The sequence below is a fragment of the Apium graveolens genome, chromosome 4 (genome assembly GCF_009905375.1).
Source record: "Apium graveolens cultivar Ventura chromosome 4, ASM990537v1, whole genome shotgun sequence".
In the NCBI taxonomy this organism is placed as follows: domain Eukaryota; kingdom Viridiplantae; phylum Streptophyta; class Magnoliopsida; order Apiales; family Apiaceae; genus Apium; species Apium graveolens.
Window position 1 is genome coordinate 264,354,824 of NC_133650.1, and position 16,946 is coordinate 264,371,769.

Consider the following 16,946-nt stretch of genomic DNA (forward strand, 5'->3'; position numbering starts at 1 on the left):
AAGAGTGGATCACAGTCCACAAATGAATCAGTATGAGGAAAAAGATGAGACAAAGTTGGAGTAACAACAGTTTTAAATGGAAAAATGGTCTCATAAAACTTCACATCCCGAGAGATAAATGTGGCCTTAGTTTGTAAATCAAGAATTTTAAAACCTTTAGTAGCAAACGGGTAGCCAATAAAAATCCCTTTTATTGCTAGAGGAGCAAATTTATCAGTTGGATGAGGCATCACATGAGCATAACAGAGACAACCAAACACTCGTAAATCATGAAAATCTGGTGGAGAACGGAACAATACCTCATAAGGAGTAACACCATTCAGTAGCAAGGAGGGAGTCCTGTTAATAACATGAGCTGCAGTTAATAAGCAATCTCCCCAGAAACTAATGGGAAGAGATGAGTGAAACCTCAAAGCACGTGCGACATTGAGCAATGTTCTGTGTTTATGCTCAACCAAACCATTTTGTTGAGGCGTATAAATATATGTGGTCTGATGAACAATACCTTTAGATGCAAAACATGTAGCCATAGCTTTATTGAGAAATTCTGTACCATTGTCAGAGCGAACAACCTTGACCTTGGTAGAGAATTGAGTGTCAACATAAAGAAAGAAATCTGTAATCAGTTTCACAACCTGAGACTTGTCAGACAACAAAGAAACCCAAGTAGCCTTTGACTTATCATCAACAATAGTCAAAAATATAGTACATGTACCATGAGTTTTGTGTTTGTATGGTCGCCATAAATCGATGTGCACTAAGTCAAATATAGCTGTAGTTATAGAAGAACTAGTAGGAAATGGTTGTCGAGTATGTTTGGCTAATAAACAACTGTCACAAGGAGTCAAATCATGAGTGATTCCATCAAATGGTAATAGTTTTAACACTTGAGTAGGAGCATGCCCAAACCTGTTGTGCCAGAGTAAAGTATTATGTACAGTAGACGCACTAAGAACATGCTGACTGGCATGAAGGCACAGTTGATTCTTACTCAACAGATAAAGACCATTGGATTCCTTGCCTATTTCAAGAGCTGTAGACCAATTTTCAGCTTTTATAGCACACCCTTTAGAAGTAAATACTGCCTCACACTTAGAATCTTTAAGAAGCTTGGAAATAGACAAAAGATTATAGGAAAACTCTGGAACACAAAGTACATTCTGCAACTCAATATCAGGACTCAGACAGATAGAGCCTTGATAAATGACATCTGCAGTTGCACCATTTGGTAAGTGCATTGAAGAAACATGTGCAGATTTATCCAACAACTACACATAAGGAGTTATGTGGTCTGTAGCCCCTGTATCCAATATCCACATATCAGCATTATAAATTTGAGTTGGATGCACATTATTTGCAAGATGCTGACTAACACCAGCAAACTGATTGCTATTTATAGCTGAATACCAGTTGGAAGACTGACTATCAGCATTTGCAGATCCAGTATTCATTGACTGTTGCAGCAATTGAATAAGCTGCTTACAATGACCATCTGATAGAGTGATAGACTCTGCAAAATTAGGAGGCTTAGCAACATCACTAGTTGTAGAGGGTTTATCCTGATCAATCTCTACACTAGTCACATTTGCTGCTGAAATTGGTTTGCCAACACCATAGTTCAGTCTTGGTCGAGGTTTAGGCTTACCAAACAGCTTATGCCAAGAAGGAAAGCCATGAATACAATAACACTTATCTTTAGTATGTCCTGGCATATGACAGAAATCACATATCACTTGTTCTCTGGACTTTATAACTCTCTTACCACCTCTGCCATTTCGAGAACCAACAGATTTAACAGACATAGCTATAGAATCATTCACTGTTGATGAGATATTAGCTAATGATCTCTGATTTTCCTCTTGTAGCAATAAAGAGTAACACTGACTTAGCCAAGGTAACGGTTTCATGAGTAAAATCTGACCGCGAATACTGGTAAACTGATCAGTCAATCCCATCAGAAACTGAGCTAATTGAATGTCTTGATCATACAAATCAAGTTTAGCATTCACAGTACAAGTACACAGACTACAAACACATCTAGGTTTAACACTGATACAATTTAATTCATCATGAAGAGCACGAAATTTAGAGAAATAACTCGCAATTGACATAGTTCCCTGATTTAAATGAGAAATCTCAGATCGTAACTGAAAAAGCTTTGGAACATTGCTTTGTGAATATCGTACTTGAAGATCAGTCCAAATATCGAATGCAGATTTCATATAAACAATACTATTACGAATATCAATTGAAACTGAATTGAGAATCCAAAACGTTACCATATTGTTACAACGCATCCAATGAGCAAGTAATCTTGAATTGTTTGGAGGTTTAGGACATGATCCATCAACAAAACCTAACTTTAACTTGGACGATAGCGCTATTTCCATGGATCTGTTCCACTGGTTGTAGTTATTTTCATTCAGGATTAACGATATGAGCTGCATACCTGGATTATCAGATGGATGAAGATAGTATGGATGATTAACATCCATACTTGTGATTGAAGATGATGAAGTAGATCCAGTTGCAACAGAAGAGTATGAAGCAGACGTCATAATGAAGTATAGAGATTAACAAATTTACAGAATTTGAAGAATACACTGATGATCAGAACTCCATTAATGGAAGCAAATTGGAGCATTAAGCTCTGATACCATGATAGAAACAGAAATGAAAGTGCTTATCTATTCAGAGAATGCAAACAATGTATATCAGTTTGTTACAACACTCACACCCTCAAATAAGCCACACATATATTGTATATATATAACAGATCTATAATATCCTAACTAACTCTTGATGAGCTGAAGGAAGTCTGAGTTGTTGCTGAGCTGTCTTATCTCTACTGAGAGTCAGAAATAGGAGCTAGAGTAACAGTTAGCAATGACAACATTACAGTCCCTAGAGGCGACTATTGTCCAACGGAAAGCAGAAATATCAGAACCATCAATTTCAAAGCCTTCATGGACAAGGCGATTATTGCTCGACAACAAGCTTCTCTGTTCAAAGATCCGGTAAATTTTTATGTGTTTGGTTTTATTACTTCTCAATGTAAACAGTTTTTTTTTTGAGTTCCGTATTGTGCTTAAACGTTCTATCTGCATTTGTTAATTGATGGTGAAGGTGCAATTATTTCGCAATTTAATTTAATTTTCTGATATTTTTGTTGCAGTGAGGAGGCTGATGAGTTATTTCGAACCCTTGAAGATAGCGAGGAAACACCACGGATTGCATCAGAGATGGTAAACGTTGTGTATCATGCAATGGTTTTATTGTCTGTCAGAGACGTTATGGTAGAAGAGGTCTTGACAGTTCTTCGGCAGAGATTTTCAAGATCAGGTTTTGAGGAAAAGAAAAGTGGCAAGTAGGATGAAATTGGATTGTAAACATATGTTTTGTTAGTGAAATTCCCAAAAGAAATTGTATATTAATTGTGTTGTGTATAGAAGAAGCATGGATGCTGAAAGCAATTTAGTCATGATACTAAATGATATGAGTTGTAATTGAGCAGGTCCCGATATAAGCTTTACATCAACCAGAATGCGAAAACTTGGTGAAGGAAAACAGTCAGTCTGGGATCAGAGTATCGTTAATCTGATGCATCATCGAATTATGATTTAGAACCATCAAGCAGACTCTCCACATCCCAAATATTGATTTTTGCTTATGATGGTTCATTCCCCATCCCCATTTATAATTCGTACAGACTATGATCATTTGGTCGTAACAAAGATTTGGTATTAAGCTGTCATGTGCGTAATAGATTTGTGACTCATTTCAATATGAAATTACGAAGTATAGTCGATGCATGAGAACAGACTGCCACATCCATAAGCGTAATCGACTTTAACATGCTCTTTGAGCCTTTGTAGCTGAAGAAATGAAGAAATAAAGACAATCTCGGAGCCATTTTACTAATTTAGATTCCAAAACAATGCTACTCTTAATTCTTATTGGGTGTATATTAAGTGACCGTGCTACTCTTGATTCTTATGCAAGATAATTACAAAACGCAGATTTCCTTGTCGTTTTCAAATAAATTCTTTTCTATCATTTGATTTTTTTTAAAAGTTCTTGACCAAATAAAAACAAATATAAAGCTGAATACTTTGATCAATTTTTTGAAATTAATTTACTTTGAAATTCAACCTTTTTTTAATTTTTTTTTGTTAAATCATAAATAATTTAATTATCCCTATATTTACCTCCTACCAACGGATTATTGTTCATACTAACATAAATACACGCTTATACGTCCTCCTGTGCAAAAGTTTGCTTACCTACCAATTTATTAGTTGTTTCTCCTAATCTCAGTATTCTCTAAATAAAATAAATAAATAAAAAAGCAATGTGTTTAAAATTTCACTCAAATTGTATAAATTAATTAGTGAAAAAACATATCATATTCATGCACGCCTAACTGAGTTAAGTCACGAATATTATGTTTTTTCTCCTCCTTGAAAAGGGAAGGATCCTAACGTTTTAATACTCTACTGTAGTGAATACAAAATAATCAAAATAATCATATCCGGAATATTTTTATATAATTATTTTCTCATTTTCTTACAAAAATATAAACAGGCCCTTGCAGTTTCATCAGTCCATAATAATGAAATCAAAAATCGAAGTTTTTGGTTGGGTGAAACATGCATTACCGCCATTAAAGTAAACTATTCCGATTATTATAGTATATACAGTTCCTCTACTAATGAATTAATTATCCATTTAGAAAAATCAAGTATGACAGACAAATCAAGAGTGTTTTATAAATATATATATTTGGTAAAATTATACCTGAGATATTAATATACACACATGTGCCTATCTCTACTTGGGGATTCATTAAAATATAAATCTATAGCTACAAAATGTTACAGAATTTTATTTTGTAAAAGTTTTGGTACCCGTTGTTCGGGAACAAAATGCACATAATTCAGCTCTCAAGGACTTGAACGGGTGCCGGTTTAAAAGTGAAAACTCAAGTTTACTTTTCTACAAGCAAATTAGGCATACAAATCATCAACATTACACTCTCCAAGGAACACTTTTATGCTCCGAGGTGAACCACAACTACCTTCGGCAATAAGTAGTCTGTCATTGGCAGACATGTGTGCTATAATCTTGTGAATCATTTCAATCTGCGATCACGAAATTCGAATGCAACGGTCAGACAAGAACAATCACTAATTGAAGTCTTATGCTAGTCAGAAAGATACATAAGAAACATACATCATCAGGAGAATGGCACCGTTCTGCTACTTCCTCAAGTGTCAGTGGTTCAACAGGCTCTTTACAGCTGAAAAAAAATAGATTATTTGGGAGCCAGTTATCAGGTAATAGTGCGAGACAGAATTAAAATTTTAACTCGAGCTTTATATGCTTACAAGCTATGACATTCTATTAGTCAAATAAAACATAAGAAAAAGCTACATACGGTTTTGAATGTCCATAATAATTAATATGTATCAAGTAGCTGACTTAAGTCCAGTTTAAATAAAAAATCTCAACCAACTAACAGTCACATAATTGCAAATGGCAAGAATATAACTTAGCTATCCCCAGATGATTTGATATGTTTATGCCTTCATAAAAAAGAAAGAACTTCAAGAAAATTCAAAACTAATTTTATATGGAGAAATAGAACAATGTTCGGAGAAATACAAGCTTCTAGAAAATATAGTGAATACTATTATCTTAAATCAATTAATCAGAAGAGTCAAAGGACTTCGATAATATTTTTAGATGCAGAGTAATCAATGACATCATCACTCAATTTCATATAGACCCCTCCTTAAAAAATTGGACAAAAGGTATAATGGCAAGCTAACCTGGCCTCATTCAGTACTTGAAGAACCCGCTTCTGGAGAGCTAATACCTCTCCTGCTGCTTTTTTCCCAGCTTCCACACCTGATATAGACGATAAAATCCATTGAACCACTAGTCAAAAGGGGGGGGGGGTGGAGCAAGCAACACCACATTTCAGTACTTCCTAAATTTTTCTATGCAACTCATGTAATAGGAAACCATGTTAGCATGTTTCTGGAAGAACTAAACTTAAGGTCTCGACAGTCAAGACTATATAAAAAGTAATTTGAATGATTTTTTTACCAGGTTGATGATATGCATTAACGTTGACCAGTGAAGCATAAATTCCAACTGCCCGCTCATACAATGCTACTAGAGCCCCAACTGATCTGGGTGTCACTTCCTGTACAGTTACTGTAATAGATTCTCGGCCATTGGCATACAGAGCTGATCTTGTTCCCTGCAATACTCACATATCATTACTCAAATTTGACACACGAACCAATTTTAAGTTGCAATAGGAGTAACTAAAAGCATCTAGGTGGGTATATGTGCACCAACCAATAAAACCCACCTGTAGCATTCCAAACAGGTAGTCACCACAGGTGACACCTGGTTCAAGCTCCCAATCATGACCAGGGGGCCTATCGCGTAGAACTTCAATAAAAGTCACAAAAAAGTTGTGCACACCGTCTCTTAGCTGTTGAATGTAGCTGGAGTAAAAGGATACAGAATATTAGAACTGATTGCAGAGTATCTTGTACAGGTACAGGCTGATATAACCTCTGTGATGCACAAACTGCTTAGATCTTATTCGACTCTTCTTTTTACATGTATTATTAATTTTTTTATGCTTACCGAAACATAAGTAGTTGCAAACTATCCAACACTTGACCTTTCTTAGTTCTTAGGTAACTGTAACAACTCGCACTTTTTCGGACTGTTAATTACAAGTGCGAAAATTTAAATAGTATGCACTACATTGAAAGGAAAATGTAGAAGCCAAAATTGTTTACAAAGAATATCTTGGACTTTGTTTTAAGACAAAGAGCTAGGGCTAGGGCATAAATCTAGCAGTACGGCTGGGGCATAAATTTACATTTCTTTCACCATATATCTTGGTTTCCCGAGGGGAATAATCTCTCTCGCAGTGTTCGCCCTTCACTTAATATCTCGTCCACTGCTGATACAAGTAGACTATATGAGGACAACCACGTATGTAGTCTTTCAAACTTGAAATTATCCATGCAGTGTTTCATAGGAAGACCAATTTGTCTTGACCAGATTCTCTCAATTAAGTATTGATGATACTTTTTTTGTAGCATAAGAATCCTAGTCCTTATAGGCATCAAATGGTTTCTTTATATCCTCATTCCGGAAAATTCTCGAAGGCTCTTGTTTTCCAATTATCATTCTGGAGTCTGGAGTCTGGACAATGTCTTCTTCGATATCTATTTTATATACTTTATTCTATTGTTCCACCATAGACCTACCTATATACCTTTTTTATTTGTTGTATGCGATAGACACGATCCACACCCAGGTCATCATCAGTATGATTCCAAGAAGGATCCAACTGTATAACCCGATTTACTCTTGTTAGTGTGAACAGAAACACTTCAACTTTAATGGACGACAAATACTTGGGACATCTCCGGATGAAATTTCATTTCCTTTATTACTTTATTTTGTTCTTTTCATAGTCGTATATTTATCAAGTCATAAATAGTTGTACTTCTTCTGTTCCAGCGCCGACTCAAGCACATCCAACATCTAGTGATATTAAAAAAATTAACGGTTTCATTTTTCTTAATAATGTTTAGCAAAAGCCTATATAAGATAAGAAACCATGAGGAGTCGAAGTCTCTGATGATCCATAATCTTGGATGCGGGCACAGATCTCGTAGTTCCTCAAATGCACATCAAGTTCTAATAATTCACTAGCTTCGAAAAAGCTATTGGTTAGCTGGTTGAAGTTGACAAAGTTAAAGAGATTTCTTGAAAACAAGAATACCGATGAATTCTTATAATCTTGGAGTGCAATAGAGGCACTACGAGGTCTGTGCTCATATCCAAGATTGTAGGTTTCCAACGAAAATATAAAACAATATATGAAATATTGTTAGGCATAATAAAGAAAAAGGAAAGTGTTTTGATCTGTTCGCAATATCTATGGATGTTGGATGTGGTCGAGTCGTAGGTGTAATAGAAGTACAAGTTTCTAAGACTTGACGAACATACGGTTCCAAAAGACAGTCATAAGGAATTTCACCCAGGAGATATCCCAATATTTCTCATGTCCACTTCAGATAGAGAATTGATATTTACACTAAGAAAACAAAACGGATTATATTGTTAGATCCTTCTTGAAAAAGGAAGTGGATGTGGTCGAGTCGTAGGTGTAATAGAAGTACAAGTTTCTAAGACTTGACGAACATACGGTTCCAAAAGACAGTCATAAGGAATTTCACCCAGGAGATATCCCAATATTTCTCATGTCCACTTCAGATAGAGAATTGATATTTACACTAAGAAAACAAAACGGATTATATTGTTAGATCCTTCTTGAAAAAGGAAGTGGATTGTGTCTATGGTCTGCTACAAAACAGAAGGGTTCTCAGTTCTGGTATACGGTACCGATTGTTATGTTATGGAACAATAGAAGAAAGGGAATATCAAAAACAGATATTAAAGAAAACATTGTCTAGAATGATAATTAGCAATCAAGGGCCCTTGAGAATATTTAGGAATGAGGATATAAAGAAAAGATTTGATATCCAAGAGAGGACTCTATTCTTCTCCTACAAAAAAGGATCACTAATACTCAATTGAGTAAATCTGGCCAAGAAAAAATGTCTTCGTCACTGAAACACTAGGTGAATGTCAGTCAAGATAAAATCTGTTTATCAAAGTGCTTAGTTCGGAGTTAAAAGACTACATACATAAAATGTCCTCACATAGTATACTAGTATTGGCAAAGGATGACTTATAAAGTCAAGGACGAACAATGGGAGAGTTACTTCCCCTCAAGAAACCTACGATCTATCTTGAAAGAAATATCGCTGGAGGTTCAGCAAAAGCACCACTTCGATTTTGCTCTAGGCTAAAAGAACACGCTAAAAATCAGAAAAAGAACATCCAGTTTTACGACACTTTGAGAAAGCTCACAAAGCTAGAAATTGCTGGAATATAATATATCGATATGACCAGGAAAAATCTAGAATATTCCCTGATTCAGCTTAAGTGACACAGCTCAAGCGACACCTCTAGAGCTAATTATTCACCCAAACCCAAAGAACCAGAAGTGGGAGAAAAGTTGGACCAACAACACTTGATTGTCAATCAAAAAAAAATTGAGATATGAGGAAGTTCACCGAATGTCCGGTATGTTATTATCATGTTAGCTGTCAAAGTACTACGGGCTTAACACATCGGAATCGTGGAGATATGAATCGTGCTGGATAGACGCACAACATTGAACAATCACCATTTCATTACAGTACTACAAAAAACGGGAGGTAAAGGGTAAAGGTTCTCTTGCTTGGGAAGTAAGCATCTAAATGCTAGTAGCTAGGGATGGTCTAGAAGATCTAGAATGCAGACAGTTCTTTTTGGAATTGAATATACAGATTATCTCAAGGAGTCGAGGCCCTTCTTGAATGATTAAATACATCACCATCTTTTTCACATCTTTTATTATATAATATGAGAAACTTCCCCATTTGCAGCTTGAGCCCTTTCTCCTAATACAGATGTCCAAGATGCAGTAACGTTTTTATATGTAAGAGAGATATTCATTTCTAACAATTTTGCTTTGACATTTCCCTCTATGTTTCATTCATAATACAAAATTTATATTTTAAATTTTCGCTCTTTTGTTCATGGTATGAGAAAGTGTGGATTTTAACAGTCATGACCATATATTGTGACAAACATTAACCAAAGATCTACAAAAAAGACAGATTATGTGAGACATTATTAAAAAAATAAAAGAAATACTTACGCATGCTGATCTGTGCTTCCTTTATTTCCATACACAGTAAGCCCTTGATTCACCTGTAAAGTGACATGTTTGAAGACATAAGTTTTTAATTGGACACTTGGCACAGAAATACTAACACATTACAGTGACAAAATTTTCATCGGCACAAAAATTCTAACACATTACAATGCAATGATACAAACTTTTCACTTCAACATTACAAGTTCCACTGATGTGTTCTTCAAATTTGTATACAAGGTATGTTAAATTTATAAGATTCATTTAGTGGTTTTCTCAAACACCTTGGAAATTTGTGAGAGTTAGGCATCTAACATGGTACGAGAGCTTGATTTAAGAGAGATCATATGTTCAAGCCCTCGTACCCCAACTACTTTTAAAGTTTGAAATGAACACCTTTACTGTTGCTCCGTAGTCGGTATTTGTGGCCCTTAGTGGGCTTGTTTGGTCATCCACTCGTTTTACAGAAAATGGACTCTTGAGGGAGGAGACTATAAAATCCATTTAAAGGTTTTCCCAACACCTTAGATCCATTTATTATGGATCTAGCAAATGCACTAGAATGCAAAACTTACACACTAAACTAGATTATAGCGCGGGCTATGCACACGGAGCACACGGGTATTTCAAAAATTATATAATAATAATGAATTAAGTAATTTTATATTTAAGACTGAATAATATAATTCTGAAAATTTAATATTAATACAATAAGTTTATTGCATTTATATATTATAATTAATTAATTTAAAATTTAGTTTAGTAATATATTTTATTCTATATTCTATTTATATTATGGGACAAAACTTAAATATTAATTCAAATTTGTACTAATAAACTTACCATAAATATTACAAATCATATTGATGATACTTAAAATTGCAAAGAAAAGTTTCTATATTTTAAGATAGGTCAAAATACGTATATGGATCTTTTAAAACCTTAATATGGTTACAAAAACCTAAAAATGGATAATCCATTGGGTCAATTTCAAGTTAAAAATCTTATCCGAATTCCAAACGTAAATATGAATACCAAACCGGAAGAATAGGTTATGCAACAATTTATAATACATACATAGATTAATACAGAACGGTTTTACAAGTCCGGGCAGCACTACAGGTAAACTGTCAGTCAACCATGTCATTGGGTATGCACCATATTCATATGGAAGCAAGTATACTTTTTTAAGGACCCTTGGATAGAAAAAAATTAAAGATTTAAAATTACGAAAAAGACAAAAAGATAAAAATATCACGAACTCAAAAGAAATAACAAGATGAATTTCGTCAATGTGAAGCCTAGAAGATAAACAGGGTGATCATATTTTCTGTGTACAAAAGGGGAGGTTATATGTCTTAAGTGAGGAAAATGCAGGAAAAAAGGACACGTGCATTGGTTAAGTAATCTTCAATAACTAATTCTTATGCATGCGGTAGCTTATCTAATAATGGACTTTAAGGAAAACAAAACACATGCATTATAACACGAGAAGATGGAGTAGTGGTACTAGGGAAGTGATTAGTACACATGAAATTGAAAACGGTGTGACTCTTCAACCTATGAAATCGAAAACGAGATGATTGCAAGTCAAAATGATGTAAAGCATATATGTTGTTTTTAACACGTGTGCAAATCTAATTTTTAAAGTAGAATAGGTTAACTGAACATACACGATTGCCATCTAGATCAAATTCTTTCCCAAGTGATTCCATCACCAGCTGCTGCAAGTACCTACTAAATAGCAATAAACTGTCCTTGTAAGGAAGGACAACCATGTCCTGTTGATGGACAGAAATAAAGATGAGTATACTGAAATTTTCCTAAACAGGATTGATAACTAGCTGGAGTGACTGCATTCAATTACCTTTGATCCAACTCCATCGGAAGCCCAATACCAGCACAAAGCCAGCAATGCAGCAGGGTTATCCTTAACCTGAACATAAGAAGGCCAGAATTAAAACAACATATAGAGCACGCCCTTTGTAGCATCCCTTCTATATTAAATAAACATTCATAAGCCCCTCTATTGACTGATTAACTGACTGACAATGAAAGGATTGATTTAAACTACATGCTAAATCAACAAATAGTAATCACTCATTAGCCAAGTACTATACGATACAAAACTTTTACTAAAATTATTTGTACATATTTGGATAGATTAAAAATACCCTCGTATCCACCAGCCACACTCTGACGCAAAACGTAGAAACATTTAGTTGGGGATGGCAATCAGGTCGGATCGGGTCAGGTATTGCAGAATCCATATCCAAACCCGAAAATTTTATCCATACCCGAACTCAAACCCGATTCATCGGATTTCGGATCGGATTCGGGTATACCCGAAACCCGAATTTTTTTTGAATTGGATATTTATACCCGGAACCCGAACCCAAAATCTGAAAATTTGTATAATTATTGATATTGCAAGTGTTTGGGATCGAACACGCGACTCGTAGAAAAAGAGTTTTAACGTGTCATCTTCAACCACTCCCCACATCATTAATTGTGTTATTATATATAACTAATATTTAAAAAATCAACTCAACTGATACCCGATTTTTTAGATTTATTATTAAAAGATGTTTTGTTAACCTTATAACCTTATCATTCGTTTAAATGATTGAATAATTATTTTTCATTATATTTTATAATTAGTTAATTTTTAACATATATATAAAAATATATGTTCTAAAAATTATATAATAAATGTATAATATATATTATAATATATATATATATATATTATATTATAATGTGTCATATATAATATTCTAATATTATATATATACAATTAATATATATATATATAAAATAATTCGGGTTTCTTCGGATTTCGGGTTCGGATCGGGTTCGGATAGAGTTTCGGATTTCGGATCGGGTTTCGGATTGGGTTTCGGATCGGTATACCTAATATCCAAATCCAGATCCAAAAAATTTTGGGTTTAAAAATTAAATCCATATCCAAATCCAAATCCAAATCCAAAAAATCTGGTCGGGTTTCGGATCGGATATCCGTCGGATCGGATTATTTTGCCATCCCTACATTTAGTGACAAGAAAAGGTTTGACCCCAAATGGAGTTAGAAATAACAAAGTACTAGAGAATGTAAAGTTTTCGTGTAAACTTTTTCTTAGTTAAACACACTCACATATTTGCCTTGTTATTTGACAAGGCTCGAACCCTCGACATCCCGTAAAGGGAGCACGGAGATACCGCTACACCAAGGGGTGTTGGGTCATTTCTGTGTAGTTGAACAAACTAAAAAAGCTACATCAGATTCCAGGACTATATGTCCACGCATTGTGATCAAATGACCATTTACTCCATTATTAATTTGATCCATGTTTATCTAGTAAATAATTATGTCTAAAATGTAATACTTTTCTCTCTTATGCAACTCCTCACCCGAAAACTCCGAACTTCTTTTAGAGAAACTTCCCGCTCTTCCTTACAAAAATAATTTTCCTATTTATCCTGAAGTTCCAACTATTGTATATGGATGAAACTATCACTTCTATATTAACATCTCACTTCTAATGCAACAAATTTCACAAGGGTTATTGTTACTTTACGTGAATATATTAACAAAATAACAAAAATTTAACGGAGAAGAATAGGATACAGTTGCAAATTAACTTTCAAAAATTTAATATTTAATTATATACTCCCAGTCAATTATATTCCCTCAAAGAAAGAATATCTTTAGAGAAACATGTCTAGTGAAGAAATTTTGAGTAACACTCTAACATGAACAATAGTATATTGCAATGTACTTTCACCCGACACTGAAGTATATATAGCATTTAAATTGTCAAGAACTTACTACATCCGGTATATGTTTTGGATAAAAATTTAGAATGGAAATTACCACAGTAGTCCTATTAGCATCATCCATCAGAGCTGCACCAGCAAGCATCTCTTTTATGTCAATTCCCTGCAGAAATAATCGAATATAAAAAAAATTGATATGTGCTAAGAACAACACTACAATATAGCTTACAAAGAATTTGAAACAATCCCTAGCAATGTAACTTAGTGGATACCCTCTTCTCTGGGTAACAAGAGGTAAAAGGTTTGAGCATTAGTGGAGGCGTCATGTGTGTGCGACTGTGCGGATACTTAAATTCCTGAAAGTGGCCATTATTTAAAGAACATATTTTCCACGAAGATTACCTGAAGTGCTGCTGCAAGTAAACCGACAGCAGACATTTCTGAAGTTCTACCACCCACCCAATCAAACATGGGGAATCTTGCCAACCAACCCTCAATTCTTGCAGTGTTGTCTAGTAACGAGTTCTCTTGTGTTATAGCCACACCCTGAAGAAAAATTCATATAAGCAAAAGAACAACGTCAAAATTTCAAAACTGGGGACATGAAAGTAAAGTAGACTGAATATAGAAGTCTGACTCCAAACATACAATCTATAAATTAGAGGAGGTGTTAAAATTCAAATTGATGCCCACAACACATCTAAAATTTCAACTTCCTAACTCAGTTCCAAATATTAAATCTACACCTAAATCCATAAAAGAAGGAAGAAACAATTCAAGCAGTAGCAAGAACCTCAGATCAAAACCTGTTTTGAAAAATCCAGTCCAGCTTCACGAAATGCCTTCTGAACTTCTAACAACCCGTTTCTAGTTTCTGGAGTCCCACCACTCTACAAGAAGTTAATAATAAATATTTAAAAGAATGTGTCAGCTGTGAGCTTGAAAGGGTACGACTATTACTTTATGTTCATACCTTGGAAACCACTATTACAAGTGTTGATGCAAGCTCAGATCCAAGTTGTGCAATTTGATGATCAATACCGGCTGGATCAGTATTGTCGATGAACCTTATCTGCCAACAGCACCAGTAAAAAATTATGGCACTTCTTCATTTCTGCGTGCTTTTTTTTGTGGGTTTGGGGAGGGGGGGTGTTAAGAGAACAGTTAATCAGCGACTGGACCAGGTTTTCATTTATTGATGCTATTACTAGGGAGTGCATTACCAAAACCTCAATTCTAAATTTGTAAGAGTGAAACACAAATAACGCTTCACTTTAAGTACAGTGTTTTCTTTCTGATGCTTACCTTTTTTTTGTAACAAAATAAGTTATAAAATAAGCTGATTACTAAACACCTATCTTACCTTGAGAGGAGGATTATCAGGAGCCAAGGCCTCGGCAACAAATTGTGGTCCCAGAGCCGAGCCTCCAATGCCAACAGAAAGTATTTGTGTAAACCGCCCCTCGGGAATACTTGGCGGCTTGATCTACAATATCAAATGTCACAAACTAATACGCAATTCACATCAACTTCAAGATCCACATGAAAATGAAAAGAAGTACATTATATATATTAATATAACTGGCCCAAAATTTCAGGAGTCACCCAATCTATTACAACCTCTTATTTATATGTATCATGGGAAGAAAATAATAATTTACACCAACATAATAAAGGAGAAAATGACATATAACTTAGTCAATCTCGTGTCTAATGTGCAATTATTGCAATAAGACTATCTTGGTGTCACAGCAAGTAGCAGTGCCCACATACTACGGTCATTTGGAAACAAGATACCCACATAGGTGTCCATCCGGATGCAACTCGAGCACAATGTACAACATTTATGATTCAAAAATGCAGACATATGTACATAAAAACAGACACATTAGTTCAACTAATTAAATACTATTAGACACATCATTAGATCATTATGTTATCATGAATAAGAGCATCTCCATCAATCTCCTAAAATTTTCTCTAAAAATAATATAGATTACAATCAATTTGACTCCTAAGAACTTAGTATCTTTGCTAAACGTGATATCTCCAACAATCCTCCTCAACCTTGAACCTTATTCATTCTTTTATCATTTAAAGTGACTAAAACTTTGACAATAAAAGAAGATAACAAGTAAAATATAAGAAAGAGTAAAACATTACATGTTAAAGTAAACTATAGTTCAAAGTAATAGATCCTAAACTTACATCATAAAACAGATTTAATAACTTACGCCATTGTTGATACAGCAATTAAGTAACCTACAACTGAGAACTAACCAAAGCCGCCACACGTTGACTTTCTCAAGACATACAATCCATCCTTTTTCATAACAATAACATGTTCGAGTATATAATTTCACCAACTAATAACATACATCAAAATAGAGAACCACATTACACAAACAAACTAAAATATTCGCATCAGAACACTAACCTTGCCGCCAACAACCTCCTCCGCAAACTTACAAACAGCTTCAAGCGTATTCTCAATCTGCAACCTCAAAAACGAATTAGGCGCAAGCTTAGGATTCCTCAACCAATAATGCCCTACCATTCTCCCTTCATCAGGATTCGCAATCGCGCCTTTATCAAGCTCCTCCATATGTCTAAATGCCGATTGAAACCTAGGTTCCATTTCTTCGAAAAATTGATCAGTAAAACCGACACGACTCACATCCAAAAACAAACCTAACTCCTTATGCTGGTACAACCAGTCCACATATCTCTTCCACAACGCTTTCGGATCCTTTTCTAACCCTAACTCCTTCGAATTGGATACGTTGACTTTCGGTAAACTCGCAGGTACCTCACGCGCAACCGAATAAAGTTTGGAAGAGTTAGTTGGAGTTGGTTTAGAGCGATTGAGAAATGAAATGTTGTGTTTGGAGAGTGGAGTTTGGGGAGGAGTTGGATGAGATGATTTTAATTGGTTGAGTGATGAGGAGAGACCGGAGATTGACGCCGCCATCGAGAGAGATCGAGAGAGAGGGAGAGAGATGGGAGGGAGAGACGATGAAAACGAGGCGGTTGAGTTAGAGAAGGAGCATTTGGGGAGTGAAAGGAGGGGAGGTTTTTGGAAGGTAGTGTGATTGTAGGAATGGGGTGTGTGATGCTGATGTTGGGTTTAATTTATACACGGAGAAATTGTGTTTTGTGTGCGCGCTAACGACTTTTTTTTTTTCAGGGTGGTTGGCTGGTGAATATTGTTTTTACAAAATTGACCTGCCCTTTCTGCCTGGCCTCCTCATTTTGTACAGTTTGTTGTCTCACTGGAGCTATGGTCTATGGCTAAATAATTTAGTGCAATTCGATAGTGAACGAGTTGGATTAATGTATTTAGTTTGTTTGCAAATAATTT

At 35.0% G+C, this 16,946-nt stretch overlaps 2 protein-coding genes across 2 annotated transcripts; one reads left to right on the forward strand and one right to left on the reverse strand.

The window, feature by feature from the left end:
• Window positions 1-2,886: 2,886 nt before the first annotated feature.
• On the forward strand, window positions 2,887-3,644 carry LOC141720909 (histidine biosynthesis bifunctional protein hisIE, chloroplastic-like). The gene is made up of 2 exons (XM_074523597.1): window positions 2,887-3,017; window positions 3,176-3,644. The coding sequence occupies exons 1-2, from the start codon at window positions 2,887-2,889 to the stop codon at window positions 3,369-3,371; spliced, it is 327 nt and encodes a 108-aa protein (XP_074379698.1). The 3' UTR covers window positions 3,372-3,644.
• A 1,167-nt stretch (window positions 3,645-4,811) lies between these two features.
• LOC141720910 (glucose-6-phosphate isomerase 1, chloroplastic) lies at window positions 4,812-16,712 on the reverse strand. The gene is made up of 14 exons (XM_074523598.1): window positions 16,023-16,712; window positions 14,949-15,071; window positions 14,559-14,657; window positions 14,392-14,475; window positions 13,988-14,131; window positions 13,683-13,748; window positions 11,676-11,744; window positions 11,482-11,589; window positions 9,812-9,864; window positions 6,383-6,521; window positions 6,112-6,268; window positions 5,832-5,910; window positions 5,233-5,299; window positions 4,812-5,141 (listed from the first exon to the last, which is right to left on the reverse strand). Exons 1-14 carry the CDS (start codon window positions 16,554-16,556, stop codon window positions 5,007-5,009), a joined length of 1,857 nt encoding a protein of 618 aa, XP_074379699.1. The 5' UTR covers window positions 16,557-16,712; the 3' UTR covers window positions 4,812-5,006.
• Window positions 16,713-16,946: the final 234 nt, after the last annotated feature.

Bases quoted from the DNA above. Each gene is read 5' to 3' on its own strand.
- LOC141720909 (XM_074523597.1), top strand. From the start codon at position 2,887: ATGACAACATTACAGTCCCTAGAGGCGACTATTGTCCAACGGAAAGCA. The intron at 3,018-3,175 runs GTAAATTTTTAT...TTTTTGTTGCAG, and splicing joins CTTCTCTGTTCAAAGATCCG to TGAGGAGGCTGATGAGTTAT.
- LOC141720910 (XM_074523598.1), bottom strand. From the start codon at position 16,556: ATGGCGGCGTCAATCTCCGGTCTCTCCTCATCACTCAACCAATTAAAA. The intron at 13,749-13,987 runs GTAATCTTCGTG...TTATTTCTGCAG, and splicing joins TACTTGCAGCAGCACTTCAG to GGAATTGACATAAAAGAGAT. The intron at 6,269-6,382 runs GTGGGTTTTATT...TGAGTATTGCAG, and splicing joins ACCTGTTTGGAATGCTACAG to GGAACAAGATCAGCTCTGTA.